The sequence below is a fragment of the Thrips palmi genome, unplaced genomic scaffold, assembly GCF_012932325.1.
Source record: "Thrips palmi isolate BJ-2018 unplaced genomic scaffold, TpBJ-2018v1 HiC_scaffold_15, whole genome shotgun sequence".
Classification (NCBI taxonomy): Eukaryota; Metazoa; Arthropoda; class Insecta; order Thysanoptera; family Thripidae; genus Thrips; species Thrips palmi.
Window position 1 is genome coordinate 2,723,275 of NW_023144624.1, and position 27,114 is coordinate 2,750,388.

The 27,114-nt window shown below is 37.5% G+C and overlaps 3 protein-coding genes across 26 annotated transcripts; 2 read left to right on the forward strand and 1 right to left on the reverse strand.

The window, feature by feature from the left end:
* Nucleotides 1-92: 92 nt before the first annotated feature.
* On the forward strand, nucleotides 93-5,864 carry LOC117640912 (tudor domain-containing protein 5). Of its 5 annotated transcripts, none has more exons than XM_034377908.1 (18): nucleotides 93-200; nucleotides 550-769; nucleotides 846-937; nucleotides 1,015-1,532; nucleotides 1,727-1,808; nucleotides 1,893-2,076; nucleotides 2,169-2,355; nucleotides 2,459-2,556; nucleotides 2,636-2,812; nucleotides 2,893-3,092; nucleotides 3,205-3,337; nucleotides 3,419-3,643; nucleotides 3,788-4,021; nucleotides 4,123-4,326; nucleotides 4,410-5,019; nucleotides 5,118-5,313; nucleotides 5,398-5,545; nucleotides 5,633-5,864. In XM_034377908.1, the coding sequence occupies exons 2-18, from the start codon at nucleotides 587-589 to the stop codon at nucleotides 5,678-5,680; spliced, it is 3,519 nt and encodes a 1,172-aa protein (XP_034233799.1). In that variant the 5' UTR covers nucleotides 93-200; nucleotides 550-586; the 3' UTR covers nucleotides 5,681-5,864. The 5 variants fall into 5 exon arrangements, with proteins under 5 accessions (XP_034233799.1, XP_034233800.1, XP_034233798.1 ...); XM_034377909.1 differs by having other exon boundaries at nucleotides 98-187; XM_034377907.1 differs by having other exon boundaries at nucleotides 102-334.
* A 215-nt stretch (nucleotides 5,865-6,079) lies between these two features.
* LOC117640916 (serine/threonine-protein phosphatase 6 catalytic subunit) lies at nucleotides 6,080-8,340 on the reverse strand. Its single transcript, XM_034377936.1, has 7 exons — nucleotides 8,180-8,340; nucleotides 7,933-8,028; nucleotides 7,636-7,843; nucleotides 7,316-7,395; nucleotides 7,081-7,186; nucleotides 6,847-7,008; nucleotides 6,080-6,759 (listed from the first exon to the last, which is right to left on the reverse strand). Exons 1-7 carry the CDS (start codon nucleotides 8,246-8,248, stop codon nucleotides 6,569-6,571), a joined length of 912 nt encoding a protein of 303 aa, XP_034233827.1. The 5' UTR covers nucleotides 8,249-8,340; the 3' UTR covers nucleotides 6,080-6,568.
* Nucleotides 8,341-8,422: 82 nt separating this feature from the next.
* Nucleotides 8,423-27,110, forward strand: LOC117640913 (dynamin). 20 transcript variants are annotated; one of them, XM_034377931.1, is made up of 20 exons: nucleotides 8,425-8,888; nucleotides 9,720-9,793; nucleotides 10,092-10,241; nucleotides 11,396-11,599; nucleotides 12,056-12,248; nucleotides 12,349-12,469; nucleotides 12,544-12,632; nucleotides 12,725-12,924; nucleotides 13,128-13,273; nucleotides 13,382-13,539; nucleotides 14,923-14,934; nucleotides 15,818-15,986; nucleotides 16,109-16,231; nucleotides 16,321-16,440; nucleotides 18,207-18,215; nucleotides 19,903-20,112; nucleotides 20,196-20,377; nucleotides 20,503-20,742; nucleotides 21,357-21,369; nucleotides 21,861-25,047. In XM_034377931.1, the coding sequence occupies exons 1-19, from the start codon at nucleotides 8,725-8,727 to the stop codon at nucleotides 21,367-21,369; spliced, it is 2,577 nt and encodes an 858-aa protein (XP_034233822.1). In that variant the 5' UTR covers nucleotides 8,425-8,724; the 3' UTR covers nucleotides 21,861-25,047. The 20 variants fall into 20 exon arrangements, with proteins under 20 accessions (XP_034233804.1, XP_034233817.1, XP_034233806.1 ...); XM_034377913.1 differs by lacking the exons at nucleotides 11,396-11,599; nucleotides 21,357-21,369 and adding an exon at nucleotides 10,750-10,953 and having other exon boundaries at nucleotides 8,423-8,888; nucleotides 21,861-21,975; XM_034377926.1 differs by lacking the exon at nucleotides 21,357-21,369 and having other exon boundaries at nucleotides 8,424-8,888; nucleotides 20,533-20,742.
* The last annotated feature ends 4 nt before the right edge of the window (nucleotides 27,111-27,114 follow it).

Here is a 27,114-nt window from a genome sequence, read left to right on the forward strand (position 1 = left end):
TATGAACGCACGAATTATCATTCAATAAAAATCAACAAAAGATGGGAGGTTTTGCCGCAAAGGCTGGTACCGCTGTTCTCACTCAAAAGCCGGCTATGAAAAATTTAACCGTTACTTCTCGTGTCTGGTCTATTTTCTAAATGCGTGTTCTGAAGCAGTAATCTAAGGATTCTCTTCGTACGCCGTGGTGCGGTGACAACGTTAATTCTCGTTCCCGTCTCGCTTGGCTAGCTCTGCCATTATTTGCTATTAATTCAGACGTGCAATCATCGTTTTGTTGTTTACCAACAAAAGTGTTTTACAAGCAGTGGCACCTCTAGGCCACTGAATTCTAGTGAGTGGCATTCCCTCTGGCATACCGTATTTGAGTTCCATCAGTTCCATGTGTATTTTTGACTATGAAAAAACCTTTTCTATTTGTTTACCCTGTCGTATGATTTTATATCTCATTCCATTGTATTTCATGAACCCTTTAGTAGTTATAAGTGGAGGAAAACAGAGCTCGCTGGGGCTCATAACCTAGCATAACCTAGTATTTTCATGTCACAGGTGCAGTTAATTGGCAGTTTTGCAGTGGAATTACACCATGGCTGACTTGGATACCGTCAAGGTTATCCTCAGAAGCCTTGTTATGTCCACTAAACGGTCCATGTCAACTTATGATCTGCAAAGAGACTTTCGACAAAATGAAGGCTATGAATGTCCTTTTGTTGCTTTGGGTTACAGAACCTTTGCGTCTTTCCTGGAGTCTATTCCAGATACGGTCAGAGTAAGTTCAGTCATACATTCACCTATCTCATCTTATTCCACATTTGCCTCAGCACTTCCTCACCTTGTTCCCTCAGGTTCTTCCAGGTGGCACTGTGGTAGCTGTTGCCACTGAAGAAACACAACATATTGCTCGACTTGTAGCCCTCCAAAGAGACTCATCAAAAAAGTACATCTGAGTAGGGTCCTGTTTTATTCTGCATTCTATTGAAAAATATTTTATCTATTATGGCATTTTGCTTTCAGGCCAAGGCGTGGTGGCTATAGCAGTTCTAACAGATATGGACAGCGGCCTTCAAGTTACTCGCGGCCTTCAAGTTTCTCACGGGCTCCAAGGTTTCAACAGTCAAACTCATCTTACAATTCCTATAGGGCTCCAAGTTCATACGCTAGCCGTTCGTATGAAACACCAAGCAGTTCTTATGGATCAGGTGGCAGAGCTAGCTACACAGTTGGAGCAGTCAGTAAAACAGACAGGTCATATCAAGCAACTGACAGATCAAGCTATGCTTATGAAGCAGCTAGCAGAAGCAGGTCGAAGGAGCGAAATGACCCACCGCCATTTTCCTCCGCTGAAAAGTTCTTTGAGGCAGCTAGAGAAGCAAAGCTGAAGAAGAGGGCAGAAGAACTTCTGTCTAATCCACCCCCGGAATCAAGGACCACATCCTCAGTAACAAGGACCCCTACTCCCACAGAAGCAGGTTGGTCAGGAGAAGCATTCATAACAGATTGGAGGAAGCAGCATGCTGAAAATGCTGTTGAAGGTATCTTTGCAAACTTCATTCAGTGTCCATATCAGCAGCATAGAATTTATGAATCAGTTTTGATTCATTTCATTAAAAAAGTGTTTCCACTGTGTGATTTGGTTCTCCTTGCCTTAAGATGTCTGGTGTGACCTCAATGTGTTCATGCACTTGCATTATGTTGTTTATGTGGCAAATTTTAATTCACATTGCAGATTCCCAGCCTTCACATAGGGTCAATTATGCACCTGAACGATACAGCTCAGATGAAGACAGTGAAGATAGTTTTTATGAAAGGTATAAGAACTATACTGGAACATGTGATAACAATTTCCTTTAAAGAGAATGATCACCATTTGCCTTGTCTTTGTTTTATTGAAGATTTAAGGAGGAGGACAATCATGACGACGCATCTAAATTTAAACCTGCTTGTGAAACTGTTACAACAAAACCATATTTCCAATCCTCTGATGCCATCAGTGATCCACTCAAAAATAATTTAAAAAATCTAATTAAGTCCTATCCAGAGGGATTGTGGGCTTGTGTACTTCCTGAAAAATATAAAGTTAGATTTATTTTGATCGTCAAATCTTTTTTAGTGCTGTTCCTTGCCTATTCATTTAACTTATTGCCTGTGTGTCTTTTGATTCCCTTTAGGAGACTTATGGTGTGAATTTACAGTGGAAAGAGCTGGGCTACGATAGTATTGTCCAAATGTTTCATGATTTGCCAGACATAGTTGTGTGTAAAAGGGTTCAAGGTGGAGATTGGATGTTGTATGATGCGAGCTCACCCTTGTCTGTGGCAAATGATGTTGAAAATAGTGAACACACAGCTCAAGAAGGTTGGTGTTTCATTAAATTTCAATAAATTTTGGTCCACATCTTGAACTCATCTGTTGTTGTAATTTTAACAATTGATATAAAAAATTTATTTTTATTTTTCAGTATGTATTTTGACTGAAACAGTAAAATGTAAGATTTTTGATGTTGTCAAGAAGTACACATCAGGAATTCGTGCAGATCAGCTAGCAGAGTTGTATCATGTAAGGAGTTTCTGCTTCATTTCATGTCAAAATGATTTTTGTATGTTTGATGAGGTTCTTATTGATGAATCTACTTCAGGAACATTACTCCAGGTCTTTGGCACATGATGCTCCTGGATTTGATAGTACAGAAAGCTTGCTCACATCCCTTGATGGCACCATCATCCGGCTCCGTTACATACGTCAAGAATGTTATGTGTTGCCGGGGGCTCCACCATTGAAAACAGTTGCAGAGCCTGCAGTAGAAGTTTCTGTGGTAATTTCTTACCAAATGTTTAAATTTTATTTACCTTCTAGGACATAGTTTCTCATATGGAGTTAAACGCCTGATTTCAGGATGATATAAAGGAACTTGGGTTCTTCCCTGGTGAAGTGATGGGTCCAAAGGAGTCATTTTCTCCTCCCCAATTGCCTCCCGACCTGAAACCTGGTGACTATCTTGAAGTCAGGGTAGCTGAAGTCTACAATCCTTTTAAGTTGTGGGTTATGCTTCGGGAGAAGTCTGTTCTGTTAGACAAGCTGATGGATGAACTACAGTGAGTAATAACTTTGGTTTTGTGTGTTAGTGTTGTAAAGCTACAATACAGAAATGGTTAAAACATTTATTTCTGTACCATTTTTTTAAATCATTTTTTTATTTTGCTGTAGAGATTTTTATAAAGACCATGGAGATAAGTATTTCATGCCTGACTCAACCATAACGGTACAGCAGTGCTGTGCCGCTATTTATGACAGTGAATGGCACAGAGCTACCATCACATCAGTTGGTAAAACTATTCAAGTGAGTTTAAGTTTTCCATCACATCTTGATGAGTGAATACTGGAAGCAATAATATGTGTTACTCCCTCACTTCATGTACAGGTGTTTTATGTGGACTATGGAACTGTAGCTTCAGTTTCTAAGAAGGAGCTCCGTTTCCTCCACAGTGATTTTAGTGTTTTGCCAGTGCAAGCAATTCAAGCGTCGCTTTCAGGTATTCAACCTGTAAATGGGAGACAAACTTTTACTATGGAGGCAAACCGAGCACTGCTTGATCTTGTCGCCGACAAGCATTTAATAGGATTGGTTCAAAAAATTGAGCTTCAGGTAAGTTGTTTCTTTTAAAAAACTTTTTTATAATGTTTATTAATTTTCTTTTTAATGTGCTGATATGATTTAATTTCTGGAACTCATCACATCACTATAGAGCTTTGGTTATTTATCTAGTCATGGCTTTTTATTTGGTTTCAGAAACCTTTCCTTGAACTCTTCTTAATTGATACCACTGGTGACACAGACATACACCTTAATGATGTACTGGTAAATCTAAATCATGCAATGTTTAAACCTGAAATATTACTCACTGATACAAATGAGTGTGTAGAGGAGGAAAAACAACCCAAACCAAAGCCAGAAGAAACTGTTATCCCAATCAAAAAGCCCCAGTCACCTGCTCAACCAGTGAGCACTAGTTCTGTTCAACAGGTTAGTGACTCTTTTTGTCTGCCCATAAAAGGAACAGCTTACATTTTATAGACCAGGCAGTATTCTAATTGTTTCTACCTTCAATCTATTTTCTTCCTAAGTTGAAGCAGTCAGAGGCCAGTCAGTTACCTCAGCAAACACAGCAAATGCAGCAGCCGCAGCAACCGCCTCCAGGCTTTGTTGCTACTGGACAAGCACAAATGCCACCTGTATTGAACAGTACAGGAACATCTCCATTTTACAATGTTAACAATCTAATGTTTAATCAAACTTTACCTGGTTTCTCTTCTGCGTATTCACCTCAGGTATATTTAAAAGAAACTCCCTTTTAAGATTTTAAAATTAAATTTTGGGGAGAAACTTATAATTGTGTATTGTGGCTTTGCAGATGAATGCTGCAGTTTTGCTGCAGCAGCAACAACAGCAACAAGCACAAGCCTATTTGCTTGCATACTATCAAAGTCTTTATCAGCAGAGTCTGCTCAATTTGCAGCGGGTAGCGGTGCCTGCAGGAAATCCTACCAACAACCCCTGGTTGGGTCCTTTTGGACTTAATGCTAGTGCCTATTATCCGTCAGGGCCTGCTACATCTCCAGCCAACACTTATGTCAGTCAAAGCACATCTGAAGCTCCTTCTAATGTGTTTTCTCTTAACAAATCTGGGGTGGAGTTAGCAGAAAAAAGAGATGAAGGGGAAGGGAAATCTACTCCTTCCAGATCTCTTAGCTCTTTCAGTGGAGAAAGACTCGTAGAAAAGATTAACACTCCCTCCAAACACAGTGAAGGTAGAAAGTCTTTCAGACTTACACCGATGTCGAATAACTCATCATCCAGTAGCATCAGTGATTTGGTAGTGGAGCATTTGGATGAGTATGAATCTGATACACTGTCGTCTTCATCGTCCCCCTTTTATGGTGCACCAGACTTGGTACAGAGTGTTGGAAACATGTCCATTGTACAGGACTCTCCATGCATTACTAACTATTGGAAAGCAGAAGGTAACCCTATTTATTGTAATTACAGTATTTGACTTACCTTTGTGGTTTGAGTGCTTTGATTATGTTTTTTACTTGCTTCCCTTTCTTTCAATCTGCAGAGGTTTGCCACCAATGTGTTCACATCTTTAATGTTGACGAAAAGGCCTTTGTCAGCATGGGCGAATTGGCCCGCAAGTTTACAAGATTTAGCACAAGTGACTCATTACTTAGAGTCTTAAAAAACAAAGGCATTAGTCCCGAATTAAAGAAAATTACACGTCAAGATAAATTATATCTCTTTTCGAGCCTTGATGGGTACGGTATCATCATTATTTATTTTAAAATCATCCCTGGTATGTTCAATGTTCAAATGTTAAGAGTTTGTTTTGCCACTAACAGATGCTCAGATGAGTTTCCCAAATCGTTGGACCTGTCAAGAAACAAAAGTGGTAATGTGGTTGGCACATTTTATTTATGCCCTTTAGTTAACGTTCCTACTGTCTTGATCCCTCTTGGGACTGACGTTTCTGTTATTAATGGATTCAGAGTAAGAATCACAATTCTTCTTGTTTTGTACATTGTGCCTTCTTGTTAACAGTTTAATTCACAGCCATCATTATTTCTATTGTTACAGGCACTCCGAGACAAATTTGACCCAAATGATAATTATTGGAGAAATTAGCATCTGGAATTTCTACTTTACTTGTACCAAGTGAGAGCCTCATATATCACCTGTGTTCTGTGTTAGTTGCTGCAGGCAAGTACCACATGATTATGTTCTGAACTTATGATTTACTGTAATCTCTTGAAAGTTTTATATGGAAGAATAGACTTAAAAAAAAAAAAAAAAAAAAACTGTTCATGAGTATAATTGTTTAATTTTTATTGATGTTTCCTTTAGTTATGTGTGTTTTAGAATATTTCTACTTTCATAAAATACTTGTTTTCTTTACTCAGAAGTCATTATTACACCTCCCAAAATCGAGTGTTGACCTCATTTTGGACTAACTATTGAGGAGTTTGGCTTGTTGCAGTAGTATTCTTCTCCACCAGGAAATCTTTATGAAGTTAGCAACATTCATTTGACAATGGGCTTCACACATGTATTTAATAGTTGATATGAACAACAAAACACAATAATTACTATGATCCCAAAATTATCGAAGACACAAATCAATTGTTTATAGATATAAAACAGGACCCAAATAGAACACTTCGACAATACAGGTATTATGGTCCATGGCCTGGTCCAATGTAAGCATAATGAATTATGTTGCATAACTGTTAAAAAAATGTAGGAAAACCAGTTACTCAATTCGTAATTGATCACACTTCTGCTTGGCAGTAAAACTAAGAATCAAAAAATAATTCAAAACACTTTTAAAAGTTTCCATAGTAAAACATGTACACATCCATCATCAAAAACATTTGTAGACTACCAGTCAAAATCAATATTCCACATACATTCACTCAAAATCTGAACATTGAAAAAATTTATTCACATACTCAGGTAATTTGATGATAATAATAATACTGAAGCAGTCAGCACGTGGCAACCTGCCCAGCAGCATCACAGAAAATATGGTGTTGAAGTTCTAGGTGGTATTACTCTGGCATTATCAGGCACAGCTGCAAATATTTTGGCCTCCTTATGATCAATGCTCTTGAATTCAAGAATAGAAGCCACATTACCACATCGGTAGCAATAATTAGGGGCTGACCACACAGTTACCAATTTCTCATCAAACGTGTACTTGATACCTAAATATTGTGAAGATCAAAAAATAGAAATAAGATTTTTAAGAGTCCAAAAGTAGTTGATTGAACATAAATAGCTAATCAACTTACCCTCATGGACTAACTGATGAGCTCTACAAATGAGTTGTAAGTTGTTGAGCTTCATAAATTCATGAGTTACTTTAGCTCCAAATAGCCAACCTGCACCACGAGGGCTTATACTCCAAGTTTCAACATCTTCTGGATCTGACCATACTAGATCACAGAAAGCCCCTATAAAGAAAGGAAAGGTAAACGAGTGTTTAATTGAGCAAAATTGGTTGCAAGGCAGAACAGGAAACAAACCTTTGTGAGGAATCTCTTGGTTTCGGTCAATGCTCCTAATCTGATCAAGTGTTCTGATATCGGGGGATAGGCCACCATGGACACACAATACTTGTTCATCAATGAGCTGAAAATAAATTTACAAGGGTTAACTTTGAGAGGATCAGGGCTTTGGGAGGCTCTGTTTTAAGGAAACATTGGTAAAGTGTTTACAAGGTAGGTTGCCATAATTCATAAACTGAGTCCCTATACTTACTGCAGCTATTGTAAGAAGATCAAATACTCGACAGCAATACCTCCAGGCATTGGCGTTACCATATTTAGTTTGGCATTCATCTGAAAATTGGTAGTTGAAGTATAAGTAAAATGAATTCATTCCTTTATCTTCAAATGTTAACAGCAAAATGAAGACAAGCTGCAATCCTTTCCAGAAACATAAATGACATCAATTTTACTTAAAACGATTGACTTAGCAGCTTCATAATTAATTGTATAGCCTATTCATAGCCTAGTGCAAACCCAAGTGAAACTAACGCACACAGTGCCTAAGAAACAATTCCAAGGCAATTTTCGTACCATAGAATCCATAAACCTGAGTTATTTGGCGAGACTCATGGTTGCCTCGGAGTAAAGTGATGCGGTCAGGCCACTTTGCTTTCAAGGTAAGTAAACGAGTTAATGTTTCCAAACTATAGTAGCCTCTGTCGACAAAATCTCCCATGAAAATGTAGTTGGTGTCAGGGACTTGGCCTCCATTGCGGAACAGTTCCTCAAGATCATAAAACTGAAACAAATAAATTGGTGATAAATTATTTGTTGTATGCAAGTGAGACAATTGAAACAAGGTAAATAACGAGCTAGGTTATGTCGTACCTGTCCATGGATGTCTCCACACACCGTGACAGGTGTAAGAACGGGTTGAATGTTCGATTCCTCCAACAGGAGATCACACACAAGATCACAGAGTTTCTGAAAATAAGTACAGAGGAATGTGAAAATACAATGACAACACTCCCACAACTGGGACGGCGGGCAACAGTGGCCGTCACTGACATTCAATGTTCTACCGCGAAGGCGAAAGTACCGATTGCTGAAATCAGTAAAAACTGAATGGACGTACCTTCAGATCGTTCTCTGGCAAATATTTGCACTCCTTAGCTATTTCTATCCACTTGTCAACGTCCGACATTTTGAAAGTAGAAGTGCCTCCTAAAATGTGTACCTTTTCATTTCATAGCAATGTAGTTGGGGAGGGGGAGGGATGAGGCTAGGGCAAAAGTGGTGGGGGACAAAAGTGGTAGGGGCCTAAGGGGGGCGGGGGGAGGGGGTTCATGACAGATGATTCATCACTCGAGTGACCGAATCACAGCATGACAGAGACAGCCTTATCTCGGCTTATCTCATGATTATGTCCCGTCATATGCGCCTGCGTTTGAATGCAACTTGAATTGTTTAGAGACGAAATTTGGTTTATAGGTCGTTCTCGAAGGGAATTGAACGGGCTTTGACTGTTCTCATTAAAAAATCCGTGTGGCCGTGCCTAAATATTCGATCTCGACGCAGTGCATTGTGGGTTTTCCGCCATCTTACTTTTCCACCCCTCAGTAGAAGACAAACAGACACCTGAGCATTGGTATTTTTTAGACGGAATTAAAGTCCGTCACGATGGCAGGTAACGTGGGGATGGAGTCGTTGATCCCCATAGTCAACAAACTTCAAGATGCCTTCACGCAACTTGGGGTTAATATGCAGCTGGACCTCCCACAAATTGCTGTTGTGGGAGGCCAGAGTGCAGGCAAGTCTTCTGTATTGGAAAACTTCGTTGGCAAGTAAGTTCGCCTTCTTATTTCTTACTCCCATGTATTCGCTTGATACCTGTAATCTTTGTAGGTCGACTCTGTCAGAGTGACCCCTTGATACGTGTCATCTTATCTTCAAATGTCACGATCGAAAGTCCTGGAGGTGGTGCCCACTGTAATGCTTGAATTTACTTATTTCGGGCTATGACATTACCTTTATTGCCTTTAAGTCCTCTGGACTGCGTAATTTTGCTCATTTATGAAAGACGTGTCACAGGAAAGCTTTCCCCCTTTCTGAACAGTATAAGAGGTGACCTTAACCACACCTGTCAAAGTGGGTCTGTGGGCTCCTTGGTATCAGTTTCATTGATTTGTTTGACAGGAGGCTTTAACTGTCAAGTGTCACAAACTGTCATTCCTATCATTTTTTCAGCATTTGCTGTTGTTTATCGTCAATTTTACAAGTAAATCGTTAAATTCTAACTTGTATATATTTAAATTTTGAAAAAGTTGATAATTGAATTTGCACAGGACTTCGCATGAATTCTTTTGCTTGAAACATCTCAAGATTTTCTGATAAGGCCTTGAATGTGGTGTTTAAAATAGGAACAAATTGTTTCAAATTGTATTTATCACAATGATATTGACCCCTTTAACGGTTAATTATCTCTGAAATAAACACTGAATTACCCGATGAATTTCCTAGTTCAAATGCCGATTCACTGTGCCATTCAAGTAGGCCATCTTAAATTTCAATCTTTTTCGCTCCAAAACTCAATTCCATGTGAACTCTGACTTTGCATCTGCTGAGGGCAAAACTTGTCTAGTTTGATTGTATTTCAATGTTTGCCCTTTTTCCAGGGATTTTCTTCCCCGTGGTTCTGGGATCGTGACTCGTCGACCTCTCATTTTGCAGTTGATCCAAGCTAACTCTGGTGAGCTTTGTAATAATTTTTGTTGTTAGTTTAATAATATACTTCAGCAATTTTATTAGGTCTTAATGCAATCATTCAAATGTTTGTGATGAGTTATGTTAGCTGTTTTCCTTCCTACCCACATTTGTAAATAATTTGCATCTACTCAAAAAAAAAAATTGCTTCTGTATAATTTGTATCAACCATCAGTTAGATTACTGTGCAGCTGCAGTCCACAGGAAGTTGCCTGATAAGGCCAAGAACAGGCCAGAAAGAAGGGAAACATGCTCTCATTTTACCCCTCCCTTCTCTTTTCCAGAATATGCTGAATTTTTGCACTGCAAAGGAAAGAAATTTGTGGACTTTGATGAAGTACGGAAAGAAATTGAGGCAGAAACTGACCGCTTGACCGGCTCAAACAAAGGAATTTCCAATGTTCCTATCAATCTTAGAGTTTATTCACCCAATGGTAAGTGTTGTTCTGTGTGTGTTCGTGTGTGTGTGTGTGTGTTGACATAATTACTATATCTTTCTACAGTTATCTGTCTTATCAAGAACTGCTGATGCTGTGATACACATTTTATTAATGCAAAACTGTTTTACACTGCAATACTGACAATAATAGGACCCCTGTGTACCAGATAACCCCTTATTTCAGATTTTTTGTTTGGTCCCTTCTAAACATCAAGTTGGGCCTTTTCTCCCACAGATGCCATGTCCTGTCCTTTTCTTTGTTGTAAAAGGTGTACTTGAGCTGCACTGTTATCCTCCTTTAGCACCATTTTGTAGGGGCTATCCATATTACCCTTTTTGAGGCTACTGTTCGGCCCTCCCTCCTTATGACCTTCCAAGCTTCTCTTACAGGAGTGTATCTTAAATATGGACTGCCCCTTTAAACATTTGGATATGTTGGCGAGATTTTAAATTAACTTGTCTGATAGCCAATTCATGGTAGTAACAAGTCTTCTTTCCAACAGTTCTTAACATCACACTTATTGATCTTCCTGGATTGACCAAAGTACCAGTAGGTGATCAGCCTCCTGATATCGAGCAGCAGATCAGAGACATGCTTTACCTCTTCATTTCAAAGGAAACCTGTCTTATTTTGGCTGTAACTCCTGCCAATACTGATCTGGCTAATTCTGATGCACTTCAGATTGCAAAACAAGTGGATCCTGATGGTATGGTTCCGATGTAATTGTAGCAAAATGAATAATGCTTGCTCAGTAGATGGAGACAGTGGTAGTGTTGTTCTATCTCCTTCATTAAATGAATGAGCCATGCATTACTGTACAAAAAAATCAAACTAGATCATATTTATTTGTTTTTCTGCACCCTGGTACTGTTGAGTAGTTATCCCCACTCCTGCAAGTATTCTATAAAAAGTAATTTTTGTTGTCTTGTTAGCTTTGTTTTGTTTGTTGGCATCATCTTCCACTTGTTAGCTTTGTTTTGTTTGTTAGCATCATTTTCCATACTGTGTAATTTTTTTTGTTTCACTGGGAATTTTTTTTGCAGTTGTTGGAGCTTCACCAGTAACTTGTAGACACCATGTATGTTGTCAGCATGTTTTAGCACCCATCTTATGCATCACTTGCCTTTCTCTTTATTTTTATTTTTTAGTTCTTAATCTAACTCTTATCGATCTCCCGGGTATGACAAAAGTACCAATTGGCGACCAACCTAAAGATATTGAGAACCAGATCCGGTCAATGCTTCTTCAATTCATCCTGAGAGATAATTCCTTGATATTGGCCATCACTCCAGCAAATACAGATTTGGCAAATAGTGATGCATTAAAAATAGCCAAAGAAGTTGACCCTCAAGGTATGATCCTCTTTTTAATGCTTTAGTGGAAGATATTGTTCAAGGATCTATGCCTTTCTTCTGACTGACTTTCATTAACAACTCTGAAAGAATGTGGTGAGACAATATTGCTTATCTTGCAATTCAGTGAATAATTTGGTTCCACAATGCTGTCCATTTTGCTATTAACACATTTTAGATGACTTGTTAACTGTCTCATTAGTTTAGTTTAATGTAGTCGAAAGTGTGTAGCTTTACCTTTTTGTAAATAGGAAATAAATAATCTAAAATGCAAAGTATTTACTATACTGAAGCATGCAAACAAGGAAATTTAATGACAAGCTTGATCCCATTGCATGCATCTGTAGATGCTGTTTTTTCAAACATTGCATGGTTGCTTTACCTTATACATTTAATGTATTGTTGTTATGTGGGATTTTGTGTTTGTTTTGACTTCTGGTATTGTGCTTCCGTTAGGTATTAGAACCATTGGAGTCATAACCAAGCTTGACTTAATGGATGAAGGAACAGATGCTCGAGAAGTTCTTGAGAATAAACTGTTGCCTTTGCGGCGTGGTTATATTGGTGTTGTGAATAGATCTCAAAAAGATATCGAAGGTCGCAAGGACATAAAGGCTGCTCTTGCTGCAGAACGTAAATTCTTCCTCAGGTATGTTATTCTCTCATCCTCTTCAAAATAGTATTAAAAATGTGTTTTTGTTTCATATTTGTCTGCAAGCTGCATCTTATACTTTTTTTTACCTTAACAGTCATCCATCTTATCGGCATATGGCAGATCGCCTGGGGACTCCCTACCTTCAACGGGTTCTGAATCAGCAATTGACTAACCACATTAGAGATACTTTACCGGGACTCCGTGACAAATTGCAGGTAATGTTTCTAATTGACTGACTGAGGAAAATATATCTCAATATTCTGTTTTAATTCCTTATCTTCTTTTCTAGAAACAACAACTTGCCCTAGAAAAAGATGTTGAGCAGTACAAGCATTTCCAGCCCAATGATCCTGCTATTAAAACCAAGGCCATGTTGCAGTAAGTTGTTGTTTAACTTATGTATTCAAAATGATTTAAAGAAGTATGACAAGTATGACATGTTGATTACTCTGTCATTTCATTTTTCACAGAATGATACAGCAGCTTCAATCTGACTTCGAACGTACTATTGAAGGTTCTGGATCAGCACTAGTTAACACAATGGAACTTTCTGGGGGTGCTAAAATCAACCGTCTGTTCCATGAACGCTTCCCATTTGAAATAGTTAAAATGGAGTTTGATGAGAAGGAACTTCGTCGTGAGATAGCTTTTGCCATTCGCAACATACATGGTAAGCCTCCCTGTTATTTTACTCTTTAACTTTATCACTATGTGTTGAAAAAGTGAAATTTGCCCCAAGGCTATCAATTTTCTGCTTCCTTGGAAGTTTTGGAAGATTAGTTCGTATAAGCTTTCCGTCAAAGGTGCTAAATTGGAGACAGTATGTACCAAAAATCTTGTATCTTTTTCATAATTGCATTTGTATTCTACCAGGTATCCGAGTTGGTTTATTCACCCCAGATATGGCCTTTGAAGCCATTGTCAAGAAACAAATATCTAGGCTAAAGGAGCCTAGCCTCAAATGTGTGGATCTTGTGGTTGCTGAGCTTTCTAATGTTGTTCGGATTTGCACTGATAAGGTGAGTTTCAGTGTTGTTTAAACTCTGTACTGTATGCATGAATTGTTCCTTATTACTCATATGAATAAGTACTGGAGCCAATCTGAATGAAACTTGCTTGCTTTCCAGATGAACCGTTACCCTCGGCTGCGGGAAGAAACAGAACGTATCATTACCTCTTACATTCGCAACCAAGAGCAGAAATGCAAGGAACAGCTCGTTCTCTTAGTAGAATGTGAACTTGCATACATGAATACCAACCATGAAGATTTCATTGGCTTTGCTAAGTGAGTTACCATACATTTGCCATATCCTTTCATAACTGAAGCTTTGTTTAAAGCTTAACTTGTTTGAGCAAATCATCAGTTAACTTTATTGATCTCGACACAATTGCTCTTCTCATGAATTTTCGATTATTTTTCTGGGATTGTCTGTGGGCTTGACTTTTTTATATCCAAGTCAATCTTTGAGAGTCCTCTGATATTGAAGCAACTTCTAGAGAAGGGGATAATCCTTTTTTTCTGCTTGCATGGTGAAGCGTCATACTGCAAATCTAGTTACCAATTATTGTAAATTGTTCCAAATTTTTCTCAGCAGTAATTAATTATTATACCCTCACTTAGAGCATCATTAACTGGCAAATGGATTAGGTTAAGATTAGTTTGTATATTGGAAGTGCTAACGTTTTGTCCAAGTGCTTTCTGTGTTTTAGCTGGAACATGTAGATCATGCAGTTTTTAAGCACACATCCATTTATTTATTTTTAGGTTGTTAATTGGATGAACTGAACTTACACTGAATTTCATTAACATATGAGAGCTTGGTGTGTCATTAAGTGATGACACATGTTTGAGTCCTAATCCCTACTGGTCCTATGTCTATGGTCTTAGATTTAGTTTCCCTCAAAATGTTTGGTCTTAAAATATTAAATAAATTAAACTTCAAGCTAATGATAGCTTTGTTTCTTAAATGGGCAATATTAATAATTTCAGCCACACCATTTTTGTTCTCTCCATTTCTCTTCTCACTCTTGTCACTTTTATTCACTTTGTTGTTGGAAGTATTAAATTCAACTCATAACAATGTCAATGTTCTATTCTAATTCGAGCAGAAGTCTGAAGGCACTCTGCAGGGTGATAAAACTGTCAATATTCTTCCCTTTAATTATCTGAAGTAACATTAATCTGTCCTTAGAGATCGCCCCTTGTTTCTTAACATAGGCATACCAATGTCTGCTCCTCTGCTTTTAAACTTCACATGTGTGATCAGCTTGCACTGCATAATTTTCTGTTGATTCTGACTCAATTTAAAGTAGCATTTAAGTTTTAAAAAAATTACTATTGATGTGTGTTGGTTATTATTTTACCCTAGAATTCTTTCTGTTCTCAAATCATGACATATCTCCTAAATTGGACCCATGTCTTGGCCATTTCTGAAATGATGAGCATACGTATTTAGTATTCTTTTTAGCAGACACAGTCTTACTTGGACCTTTTTTTTTAATAAGAAAAGAAAGCTTTCTCTTGCGATTGTATAACTTTGTACTAGAGCGTTGCAATGAAGCTCATGTGATTTAGTGATGTAGGAGTGTAAAGCAGCATTACACTTTTAAAAATCTTTTTTTGAATCATGTGTGTCCTCTTTGCTTTCATGGACATCTCTTCGAACAGCATTATGCAGAGGTATGACATCCTTGTGTTTTTTTTTTTTTTTGGTTCGACTTTTTTTGTAAATGCACTTATGTTCAGCTTACCTCTTACTCCATGTGTAACACTGTATTGCACCATCATTGTGACAAAAGTGAAAAGAAGTGGTGGAGATATTCCCAATCTCAAAACAACATTTTGCAGACCACAATTCTTTTGTGTATTTAGACTCTTCCTGTGTGTAGGCACTGACTCCATCAGGCACAAGGGTTCTAAAGGGTCCCATTTTAACAGATATTCTCAAATAGAAGTTCTCACAAGGTCACTCTCATTAGCTCTTCTCATCCGGTTTTTGTTTGCTTTTTTTGCTTTGCTTACCATTGGATTAAAATTCAATGCAATGTGAATTGGTGATAGGCTACCAGGATTGAAATTATTTGTTGTTGGCCCTACTGAGATTGCCTCCTCCCTTTAACTTTGTTTTCTCAAGAAATGATTGCTCTCATTGACTTTCTATGCATAGTAGTGCTCTTTAATCAACTGCTGTGCAACGAAACAAACTGGAAATGGCAAATCAGAGGAAGGGAAACAATAACCACTGTTGGTGCTGCTTCTACTTCCTGGTATTCTTATTTTGTACCAGGTTGATGCTTTGTTAACCATATTTCTGTAGAATTTTCTTAAAAGTGTTGTTGTATAAGAAAGAAATTCACTATATTGACAAATAATAAATTTTTATCTATTTGCCTCAAGTTTTCTTCTTTACAATGTTACCAAGGCTGATAGAGTTGCTTGCGCATTTTGCATAATTTTTGCTTGTGATGTTTTTTTTTTTTCTTGGAGGAAAGGCAATAATTCTTGACTGTACATTGTGTGGAGATCTTTTAATTGCAATACAAGCATTGTTCATCTTTTTCAGTGCGCAGAACCAATCGGAAAATTCCACAAAGACAGGACGCAAGCTTGGCAACCAGGTCATTCGTAAGGGGTACATGTGTATCCACAACCTTGGAATAATGAAGGGTGGCAGCAGGGATTATTGGTTTGTCCTAACTTCAGAGAGTATTTCGTGGTTTAAAGATGAAGAGGTTTGTATAAGAATCATCATAACAATAATAGCATATTAATAATAATCATGATAATAATAATGCCCTTTAAGTCATACTGATTAGCTGTCCTTTTGACATCTAAAACAAAATTTGGGTTTCAGGAACGTGAAAAGAAATATATGCTCCCTCTTGACGGTTTGAAGCTCCGTGATGTTGAACAGGGCTTTATGTCACGGCGTCATACATTTGCACTTTTCAACCCCGAAGGAAGGAATGTTTACAAGGTACCATACCCTTTTTGCAGATTCTCTATGAATTTTTATTACCATTGAAATGACACAGTTGTAACTTATGTGTTTAACTGTCATTGTAGGATTATAAGCAGCTTGAGCTCAGCTGTGAAACTCAAGATGATGTCGATTCATGGAAGGCGTCGTTCCTCCGTGCTGGTGTCTACCCGGAGAAGCAGACAGAGCAGAGCAACGGAGAGGAAGTAAGTTTCAAATTCTTGTATCTTTCATCTTTCCTTGATGTGATGTGCTCCCCAATGTTGACAATATTCATCCTTGGTCCAAAATAAATACCACTCTAGAACTTTATTTTTGTTTATCATTTTATGGTTAGAAAAATATTTAGGACTATAATGAACCTTTCAATACAAAAGTTTTTACTTCTAAATTGTTTTTTGTAAAGTTTATCTCTTGTATCTTTTTCTCAAGGTCAGGGTAAGTTCGTGGAAGAAGCGGAGACTTCATGCTGGTTGGCAGTCTATCTAAAACTGGTGCTGTGACCCTTTTTATCCTCCTCTGGTTCTTTTTTTTTTAATTTTTTTTTAATTCACCCTGTACGTATTTGCTGCCCTCATTATGCTTGTTTTTGTTTGGTTGTTTCTGCCTTTTTGTTTCTTTTGCTTCTATTTCATATCTTTCATCTTTGAGCTCCTTGTCTGTATGTCTGGATGTGTGGATGTACCAGTATAAGTGTCACTTTATGTTCTTTTCAATTTAGTTCATCTTTTTTTAAAAATTGACAACAGTTGATAGTTTTCTTTTGAAAATTTCTTAGGTAAGTGCAGAAATGACTTGCTGGTGAAGTTCATTCATGAGGACTTGAAGCTTGATTCCTTAAAAGTACATTACATAGGATATCATTGGTCATATTTGAAAAGTGCCTATTGTATTTTTCTTTGAGTAGGAAGTAGCAATTGACCGATCGAGCTTGGTGTATGTATGTAGTAGGTTGTGAAGGTTATGTTTGTGTGTTAGTGAGAGAGAAAGAGTGTGGATCCGGCACGTATTGACCCAGTCAACAGCACGCACATTTTTAAACTATTTTGGTTTGACATCTTGGTTTGGGACTGCATCGCAGGATCAGTGTCGCTGGGTTCAGCATCTAACCTACTAATTATGAAAAAATTCTCTTCAAAACCCTATCCCTCCCCTTTTCCAAAGAAAGAGACAAACACTAAATCTGCAGTGTCATGGTTGCTTTTAAGTACTTATGATGTGGATTATAAACCAATTTTATAACAATGCAGCAAGAAAGGAACACACAACGTGTGTTGTTCTACCCATCTTGTTCATGTTGTGTTGCAGAAGAATTCTGTCTTTCATGTAGATTGTGTATTTTTTTCTTAATGTTCTGAATTAAATAGTTAATGGCACATTTTAAGGGGCAACTTTTAATGGTCCTTACTAATCTTTATTAGTTGACAGCCTTCCAAACTAAAACATTATCTTAATGCAGCCTCAAACACTTCAGATCGGGAAATTGGCTCATTAGATTTGCCTTTTTCATGAAGGAATATCGATCCAGCTGTGTGAACCAGTTTGTTTTCAACAGATTTGTGAGGTGTCTTTTCTTGCTTCCATAATTCGTGTTGTTGTATCCTAGATGATACGAGCGAAGTACGGCCGTTTGCCTCTGACATTTTCTTCCTTGTTATTCCTTTTTTATTTCCTTTTTCCTCTTATGAATTTACTCTTGGTCTCTCTGAAAAAGTTTCCTTTTCTTTTGGCTCAGTGACTGTATGGTGCACATAATGAATATGCAAAATGTGTTTTGCCATTATGGGGATCTTTATCACAGGACTAATGTGGAAAGGCATATAGGATAATCAGTATGCCTTGTACAATTTTTTTTTCTTTTTACAAAAATTTAATGTAGAAACATTTCAGGAGATTTGGTTGTAAGTCGGCATAAAGGACAATTATTTAGTGATTACTTTTGTTTCTCTTTCCTCTTTTATCATCATTGGAGGGCTTTGAGGTTTGTAAGAACACTAGTTATTATAGTAGATTCAGTAGTTCTTTGTAGATGCAATTTTCAAGCCCTCGATAGATCATTTTGTTTCTCTATCCAGTCAATTTTTCCTTCTATCTGGTTCCACACTTTAAGTAAAATCATTACTATCCAAACATGTCATCTATAATGGGGAAGGAGATTGTCACATAGTTTAGGCAAGGGTCAATACTATAAGTGTGCCAATAACTAAACAATGCAGTAATGAGCCTTGTCCTTTATGACCGTGAAATTAGTAGGGGGTCTTGTTAGGAATCAAACAATTGAACGATTATTGTCATTTTATAATCTGGTTTTATGTTTCGTCAATTTTTGGAAAGGTTTGGGGGGGAAAGGGGGATGCATTTCCCACTATTCTATTTTGAGACTGGTTTTGCCTTATGACAGTTTTTTTTTTCTTTAAATCTTAAATCTTAATCTGCCTAATATGGGGCTTATGCATGGTAGATTTAATGTTAGCTCTAAGGCATCATTCATTTTTATCTCTACTTTACAGTTCAGTTCCATTCCATTATTTGCACCAATGATCTTTCAATTGTCATTTGCAGGAAAATCACTGCTTGATATTTTTTAACAGCTGCAGAAAAAATATATCTGTTGCTTTTTAACTTCCTAATTTTTGTGATGTGTCAGCAACTGATTGGTTGAACTTCAAACACAATCATAGAATGCCCTTTTTGTATAAAGCACTAGCATTGTTTTTTCCCGCACTTGACTTTCACAAAAGAAGCACAGTTACCTGTTAACATGAAACATTGCTTTTTGGTTTGTTCTAATACCTGTTTACAATTTCTCCAGAGCTTTCCAATTTTTTGCCGAACATTTTCTTTACACACTCGCAGCTAATAATTATCACTGTAGAATTTTGGCTAGAATCAATCTTCTGTCAATGAATTCACGCATTTTTCCTATTCTTAAGAGTAAAAACCTCAGAAAAAAGAATAAGAATAACTGTTGTTTGATATGAGTAGATTGTCATGCATTATCTGTTTTTAATTGGGAAGCTCTTCACCATTTTGAACAAAGTTGACCAAACTGAAAGCTATTGGTAGAATGTTTTTAATTTGTATCCAAAGCAGTTGTAGATTTGCAATGGAAGAAAGCTTCCAACATTATTTTCTGTTTGCATGTAATGTGTAAGGTTTGTCATTAGTTTTGAGAAGCAATTAATTTCTCTTTTCAGAGTTAAGCCTTGGTACCAATGGTTCTGTGACTCATTTATATTTGCATGTCAGTGCAGTTGCCACAGGACTGCATAAGTGCTGTTTTTTCTTATCTGTCTTTTTACTAATAATGTGAATGAGGAATGCTTTCATTTGGGACTTTACCAGTTCTTTTTCTTTGATTTAAAAAAAAAATGTGAGCAGTGTAGTTTTCTGAAATTTAATTTAATTGTTTTCTTCAGTGGGGTTGTTGCATCTGATACGCGACAAGAAACTTACCAGTACTATGATACGATTTTCTTTTTCTCTCCTTAGAATGTGTTTACTTTAATCTTATTTTGGAGTGGGGTACTTTTTCCATAGATATCTTAATGCGGAAAATTATTAATTTTAAAATTGATTGTTGTGTATCATTTTAAATGAGGATTTTAAAGGTTAACTGAAGGGTCATCTTTACAGGACTTGAAATTTGATGCTCAATTCTTTTCCAGCAGGGTGGAAATGAAGGAAGCTCTTCCATGGATCCAATGCTAGAGCGCCAAGTGGAAACTATTCGAAATCTTGTTGACTCTTATATGAGAATCGTTACCAAGACGACACGAGATTTGGTGCCGAAAACTATAATGATGATGATCATCAATAATTGTAAAGATTTTATCAATGGAGAGCTTCTTGCCCATCTGTATGCTTCTGGAGACCAAGTGAGTAGTGTTGCTGTGCAACTTCAAGTGTGGAAATTGATTCAAATTAAGTCATATTAAATGTATTGCACTTCTTTGCCTAGTCATCAATGATGGAAGAGAGTCCAGAAGAAGCCCTGAAACGTGAAGAAATGTTGAGGATGTACCACGCATGTAAAGAAGCTCTCCGAATCATTGGTGACGTCTCCATGGCCACAGTCACCACTCCAGTGCCACCACCCGTCAAGAATGACTGGCTTGCCTCTTCAATCGACAACAATCCCAGGTGTGATCTGCTTTTGATTACTTACATTTTCTTGCTAATTGTTCAGAACTTCAAATTTGTTCGAGACATCTGAATGTGGCTTTGGCTTTACCCTGTGAAGCGTTGAAAAGATTATATGACGGCAGGTTATCTCCGCCTTCTCCCGGTGGCCCAAGAAGAGGTGTGCAGCCCATGAATCCTGCACCAATGGGTGGCATGGGCGGCGGCATGGGCGGTGGCATGGGTGGTGGCTCCCGAGCACCGCCAGTCCCCCCTGCAAGCGGACGTCCTGCTCCTGCCATCCCCAACCGGCCCGGACCGGGAGGACCACCGATGCCTCCAGGCAGACCTGCTGGTGCTGGCCTGCCCCCACCGCTCATTCCTTCGTAAGTATTTGTTTTTGGTGAATCATAGTCCAGTGTGTTTGCCCTCTGCAAGCGCTAACGAGTACCTTCCATTGTCCTTTCTGGTCGTTAAATTGATTTGTGTTGTGACATTTGTCTGGGAAAGGTGTGTGCGGCACTGAGCTTAGTTTTTGCTAAAATTACTTTTCTATTCCTTGGTGCGGGCTTCTTTTTCCAACTGTACAGCTGCTAATTATAAATTTAAACCTTGTAATTTGTCAATTTGCATTAAGTTTTTGCTCGATGAGCGTGTGGGAAAATTTATCTGCGGTATCCAGTATGAGATACACAGGAATCCAAATCTTCTGCTTGTTTGAGGTTTCAGATCACTTTATTTCTTTTCCTTAGCAGTGTTATATGGTTAGTGTTGCAGATTGGTACTTTACACTTTAAATTTGAATCTGTCAATTTCATTTGTTAATTATTTTTTTTGAGGACCACCATGAGGTTGTATGGAACTGTTCTCCATACTATGAAGTTTCATTTGGCTCGATTAGATTGGACAATTAAGAAGTTATTCTTGCTGTTTTCTTTTTATCAATGTTGGCGTGCCTTCCTGAGCTTGGTGTGAGATGCGGCGTGGTTTTCTCTTGCAGGCGCCGCCAATAGGTGTGCATGAGTCTAATCCGTTAGGCAGCTTCCTAACATCTGTAACCTTCCCTGCTGCAAACAACCCACACCTCTGGGAGATTGTAAAGCACTTCTTTGTAGTATCTTTTGGTGATGAAATCCCTTGAAAATTGATGGAGACAAATGTTTGAGTCTTCTATTGTTAGCTTATGTGGCTTGGTAACTTGCATTATAGTCTTAATTATTATAAGATTTAAAAAAAATTAAAATTGCACCATTTGTGTGTTTGTTCCATGCAAATAAAGTTGTTCTTAAGTAACTTACTGCATTATAGCAGTTGCCATGCGTTAGAGTGGTAGGATCTTTGTTTTTTCTCTTCTTGTGCTTTACATTTCTTTCATTGTGTGCTGAGGATTTTCCATAAAATACCTAAGTTATTAAATCCGCACACTCCACCGACTAGAAGGAAGAAGCAGCCATCATCTTCAGCGCTTCTAACGGAGTTTTATTTGTTAACGTTGGGATCTCAGACGGGGACAGACGCCACAAATACCCCAACGTATACAGCAGGAGGTTCAGCAAGCCGTTGGACAAGCTGTTGCGCGAGCCGCTGTCAACGAATTTATGGGTGCTTTCAAGCGCTGAATGCATCATCTTCAGTCTTCTTCTCTGTAGCGTATAAAGCTTTCTAAAAATAATGTCTTAGGCGGCCAAGAAGTTGGCTTTTTGTTTCATCAAGCTGGTAGATATTTTAAGTCTCATTGTTGCATATCCCTTATTACCAATATGGATAGGCCTAACCCATATGAATTCATAGAACGCTCTGTGTAGATACAGATGTGATTCATGTTGAAGCAGATAGTCTGTGTGAGGGGTATTTTGTTGAAGCGCACACACTCTGGCTTTCATTGACTTAGCATTGTCCCCTTGTTTGTGAGAGTTCTGCAAGATGGGACTGCAAAAAGACAACCCAAACAATTATATATTGACTTAATTTTCTTGTAAGTTTGTTTTCCTTGTAAATATTTTGTGAGAAGTGTCCATACCTTACCCCTAGTGTGTGCCTGATAAAAATATTGAGTTCTTAGTAACTTTCTTAAATCTTGTTGTTAGTCTCATCATCATTTCCAGATTTCAAGATAGCCTCAAAAATCGATTTTGAAAATTGGGTGGGCTGTTTCTGCAAATTATTTCGTAACTCTCTTGATATTTAGACTCCATTACCATTTCATTGAATTGCAAAATCTTTCATTACGATTCAAGTTAGGGTATTAGGAAGTTGTCTTTGGAATTTTTTCAGAAATTTCCCAAGTAAGCCTCAAACTGATGGTTTTGGCTGATGAAATTGTGTTGACATGAGTTATTCCATGACATTTGCTTTATTGGCCGTGTGTCTGCGTTCTCGGCTCCCTTAGATATTGAAAACAGCTTATTATGGGAAGGTTATTGATGACCAAAATTTACGCTGTTCATTAACAATGTCTTGCCAGTGCTTAAAACATTTAGTCACACATGTGAATGTGCTAGTATCTTTCACTTTATAGTGGAACCTTAGGTACTTCAATAATTTAGGTCCTGTACTGTTGGTCACAGCATTGAGAACTAAGATAAGATTAGATTCAAACAGTGTTTCCTTATTACATACGTTGCACTTTCTTCACTGTTTGTCTTAGGTGATGTACATTCCATAGTTATTAAATGGACACATTGTACAGTGTACATTGAAAAGAAGATACAAAGTATTATACTATAACGCCCTTATTGGAGCTATACAATTACAAATGTATTTTTATGCTTGTTGTTGCTGTTGTTGCAAAATTTTAAAAAGAGTTATGATATTTATTGGTAGGAGTGAGGCACATATTACATAGACCTATGTACTTTATGCTGGTGTATCCTCGACCTTTCTACATCGATGTTTATGGAAGAAGGGTCAGTAGAAGAGGATTCTAGAATGTACCCCTTAACGGAATTCCTGAAAATATCCTTCAGTTTGCTTTGGTGTGGTATGTCAGCTTTAAAACTGTTTCAAGGGTGTCGCGTTTTGATGATGTTACTTGTCTCAACTTTGGAGGAACGAAGTACAGTCTTGTTATTGTTGACAAGTGACCTAACATTTTTATAATTTCTAATGCAATACAATACCTCTTCATTCCATGCTGGAAGTTTGTCATGTCTATAAATGTTTAAAAAGAAATGAATACCACTGTCACAAGCTGTTTGTCATCACTCAATGTTAACTATTTGAGACATGTGTAATTGATAATTTCCTTTAGTGTAAGGCCTGCTTTACAATTGATGTTGAAATTGTGATACTTTTGTCGTAGTTCATTTTCCTATATTATATTTTTATGGTTTTGTATGAAGGCTTGTTAAAACAGTATTGAAAAATCTGTTGACATCAGAATTTTCTTCAAGGTGGCGTGATTATTCTAAGAAAATATGATTCTAATTCTCTTGCAGAGGTAAATGTTTTCCCCTCAATAATTGTCTAGAGTACTTAGTTCTAAACACAAATAAGAGATGCATGTTTAATTTTCTGCAAACTGTTTTTGTTTGTGCACCCCACAGTGTTAATATGTACGTTCAGTGCCACTTCGGTAACCAGTCAGGCACCATAGGCATTTTGCCTATTATCGAATGCAGCCTTCGTAGGGGAGTCACAGTTGGATGATGCTCATTGTAAGCTTACAGATCATGTATATTGGCCAATCCCTCCCCGAAGCCCCTCCCCTCTATACAAGGGACTTGTATCAGATGGGGAGTTATTTGAATGTTCTAGAATGTAATGTGAATTTTCACTCTTAATGACTTAAAGCGGCATTGGTAGGCTTAGTGAGGTTACCTTTGTTCCAAGGCAAATTGTAATAGTAGTAACAGGCTGCTACATTGAATAAGTGTGTCTTTTATTTTGCATTCACAATGTGATTGTCGATTTTCAATGTGCAGTCAGTAGCTGTAAGCATTAGCATGAATGTTCGCAGTAATTCATGAATTAAAATCTTTCCATTTGTGTACACATGTTCTGCTAAGTTTTGTTGCATTAGTGTGCATGGGAATTGTGAGTTTTTTTTTAGGATGCTATTTGTGTGACTCACTCTCCCTGAAGGCTATAGGATCTGGGCTTTTGTTATAAAGATTTTGTTTTAGACCTGTTTTGTTTTGGTGATGCTTTAATTGTGGGGGTTTCTTGATGCTGTGGGTGTCTTGTGCATATCTCAAATCGACTCTTTCAGTGCATAACAGTTGGATGACATGAAAAAAATATCATTACAGGAAAACAACACATTTCACTTTTATGGATTTTATTTGGTCTGATTTTACTGTGCCTATTTATTGGTTTTAATTATTATTCTCTTGTAAAGGAATCAAAGAGCGACACTATGAACTGCAGAAGCTCTAGTCGCTGTTCTAACTGACATTTATTGTGTACATAAATTTGTGTGTATTTTTCTGGTCTTGACTGATATTCACTTGCAAATGTCAAGCTTTGTACCACATTCATTGTTAAATCTGCTGATTTTTAGACCAAGGATGGATGAAGACCACATTTGGCTGCCTTTTCTGTTTTCAAGGTTGCATGATATGTCAATTAACATCCTTTAATCAGCTCATAACCTACTTGTGTACCCTTGGTTACATACTGTGCTAGCAGCTAGCAGAGATAAACCTGTAGCCCTCACATTATTAATCTTAATAAATATGCTAAAAAATAAATCTTTGGCTGTTGTATTAAATTTCCCTTTTGTAGCACATCATAAAGTAGAAAGACACTATATTGAGTGCAACATTAGATATAAGTGAAGGTTTGAAGAGATTGCCTTTACCGGATCCGTTGAAAACAACAATTCAGTTAACTCCGAATCTACAACTGAAAAGGAAGACCAGAGAGTTGAAAGAAATTTTCTTGTGTCATTTTTATGGAGTAAATGTAACATCTTCTGAGCAACATCTTTGTATAGTACCAATTGCAAATAGGAAGCATGAACAGTTTTATAGCTTAGGTAATCTGAGTTAGCAGTTATCCGTGTTATCCCCAATAGGAAGCAACCTCGCCCTGCTTTGGCCACTCTACCGCTTGGTTTGGCGCATGCCTTTGCCTGTTTTTCTCCTTTGCACTCTTCTGGAGTTAACAATCCTATCTAAGAATGTTAATATGTTAACCATTAAATGGTTAACCAGTTTTGTGTTAATGTAGTGCTTAGGAAGAATTGCTGTGGAACAAAGTACACATTCTAAAATTATTCATTATTTAGCTGCACCTAGAATTACTTTTATTATTTTCTAAATTTCTTAGTTTTTCTTTTTGCTTATGTATGTGTTCTCCAGGCGCCCTGTGCCCACGATCCCTCCCAGAATACCGGACAGACCGTTCATCCCGAGCCGCCCCAACTGAAGACAGAATTGGCTGAGCTGATCTAGGGACCAAAACTCTTGACCTGGGCTGCTGGCTGGCTTGGGCTGTCTTGTGCCTCGGTCTTCAAGGCTGTGAATCTCAAGAGGGAGGACAAGGCATCTTAGTTCTATCAAGGCAATAGAACTCACATTCTACAATGGCAAAGTGTTGACAAACACACTTTGGATTCAATATGAAGCTATCCTTCAAAGGAACTAAAGACTGTCATGGATTAGTCATGCTATTCCATTTTCCTCTTGACACATGAATTGTCTGCAGTATTTTTTACTTAACTTACACTGGACAGTGAGTTTCTGTAATATGTATATAAGATGTTACATAATGTTCCCTGCAAAAAAAGTGTTGTAAATATTCTTAGCAAGTTAAATTTTTTCAGAGATAAATCTGAAGTGAGAATATCAAACCTAGTCTCCAAAGAATCAGAAAACAGGAAGCAATTTCCAGTTTTGTTATCAGTCTTTAAGCAGTAGCTTGAGGAAATATGTGTCTCTCTCTCTCAATCTGTCACAAATCTGGTAATTTGGTATGACCCTTCCTTTCTTTCTTAGTGTAGGACTTAAGCATGGCTTTTATCAAGCATGATTTTTAGAATTTTTTCCATTTTTTATTTTTTTATTGGCTGTATTGATTGGAGGAACAATACACAGTGAGACCATGTGGAGCCATAGTAGAGGTCAATCAACTTGCCTTCACTTTATATTAAATGACTTGCTGAAAAATTCTTACATCACATTGAACCAACCTACCTAATGGAGGTACTTTGCTGCTCTTTTTTTGAGCACAGTGTTTCTTTTCTGTTCCTTCCGCTATATTTTTTCTGTACTGCCTCAGACATTCCATTTGGTTTGCTATATTCGGGGAGAGAAGTTACCAGGAAGAAGTTGGTGTGGTACCCTACCTTGTTTCTAGCTTCTAAGCCTCTACTTGTATTTATTTTTTTTTCATTTAAATATTTCAAACTGTCATTCTTTTTTTGTCTTCATAAGAAACACTGACGAATCGTTTTAGGAACTTTGTCTTAGTCACTCCTCTCCTGCCCCCTCCTGAATGGGGCAGTTCCATACATAAATTCTTTTCAGCAGAGGTGTCATTTTAGATTTCACCTTCATAGCTTATCAATTCATTTCAGTTGATAAGAGAAGGTGAATGAAGAAATAAGTGATCTCTCTTCTGTTATCTCATTAGGGTGAGAATCAGCATCTACGTACTTTGAAATTACACTGCTGATGTCTTGTTCTTGTACTTCCTTTAATTGCCTTTAGCCAATTTAACAAAATATTCAGTTTTGTCCTGGATAGGTAGAATGAATTGCTGTAGAGATCTACAAATCATAATTGAATGAATAAATTTGAAGCTGATTTGCCTTC

Bases quoted from the DNA above. Each gene is read 5' to 3' on its own strand.
- LOC117640913 (XM_034377913.1), top strand. From the start codon at position 8,725: ATGGCAGGTAACGTGGGGATGGAGTCGTTGATCCCCATAGTCAACAAA. The intron at 13,274-13,381 runs GTGAGTTTCAGT...CTTGCTTTCCAG, and splicing joins TTCGGATTTGCACTGATAAG to ATGAACCGTTACCCTCGGCT. The intron at 15,987-16,108 runs GTTTGTATAAGA...TTTGGGTTTCAG, and splicing joins CGTGGTTTAAAGATGAAGAG to GAACGTGAAAAGAAATATAT.
- LOC117640912 (XM_034377908.1), top strand. From the start codon at position 587: ATGGCTGACTTGGATACCGTCAAGGTTATCCTCAGAAGCCTTGTTATG. The intron at 770-845 runs GTAAGTTCAGTC...TTGTTCCCTCAG, and splicing joins CTATTCCAGATACGGTCAGA to GTTCTTCCAGGTGGCACTGT. The intron at 4,022-4,122 runs GTTAGTGACTCT...TTTCTTCCTAAG, and splicing joins GCACTAGTTCTGTTCAACAG to TTGAAGCAGTCAGAGGCCAG.
- LOC117640916 (XM_034377936.1), bottom strand. From the start codon at position 8,248: ATGTCGGACGTTGACAAGTGGATAGAAATAGCTAAGGAGTGCAAATAT. The intron at 7,009-7,080 runs GTTTGTTTCCTG...CTTTCTTTATAG, and splicing joins CCAAGAGATTCCTCACAAAG to GGGCTTTCTGTGATCTAGTA. The intron at 6,760-6,846 runs GTAAGTTGATTA...CACAATATTTAG, and splicing joins TCATCAGTTAGTCCATGAGG to GTATCAAGTACACGTTTGAT.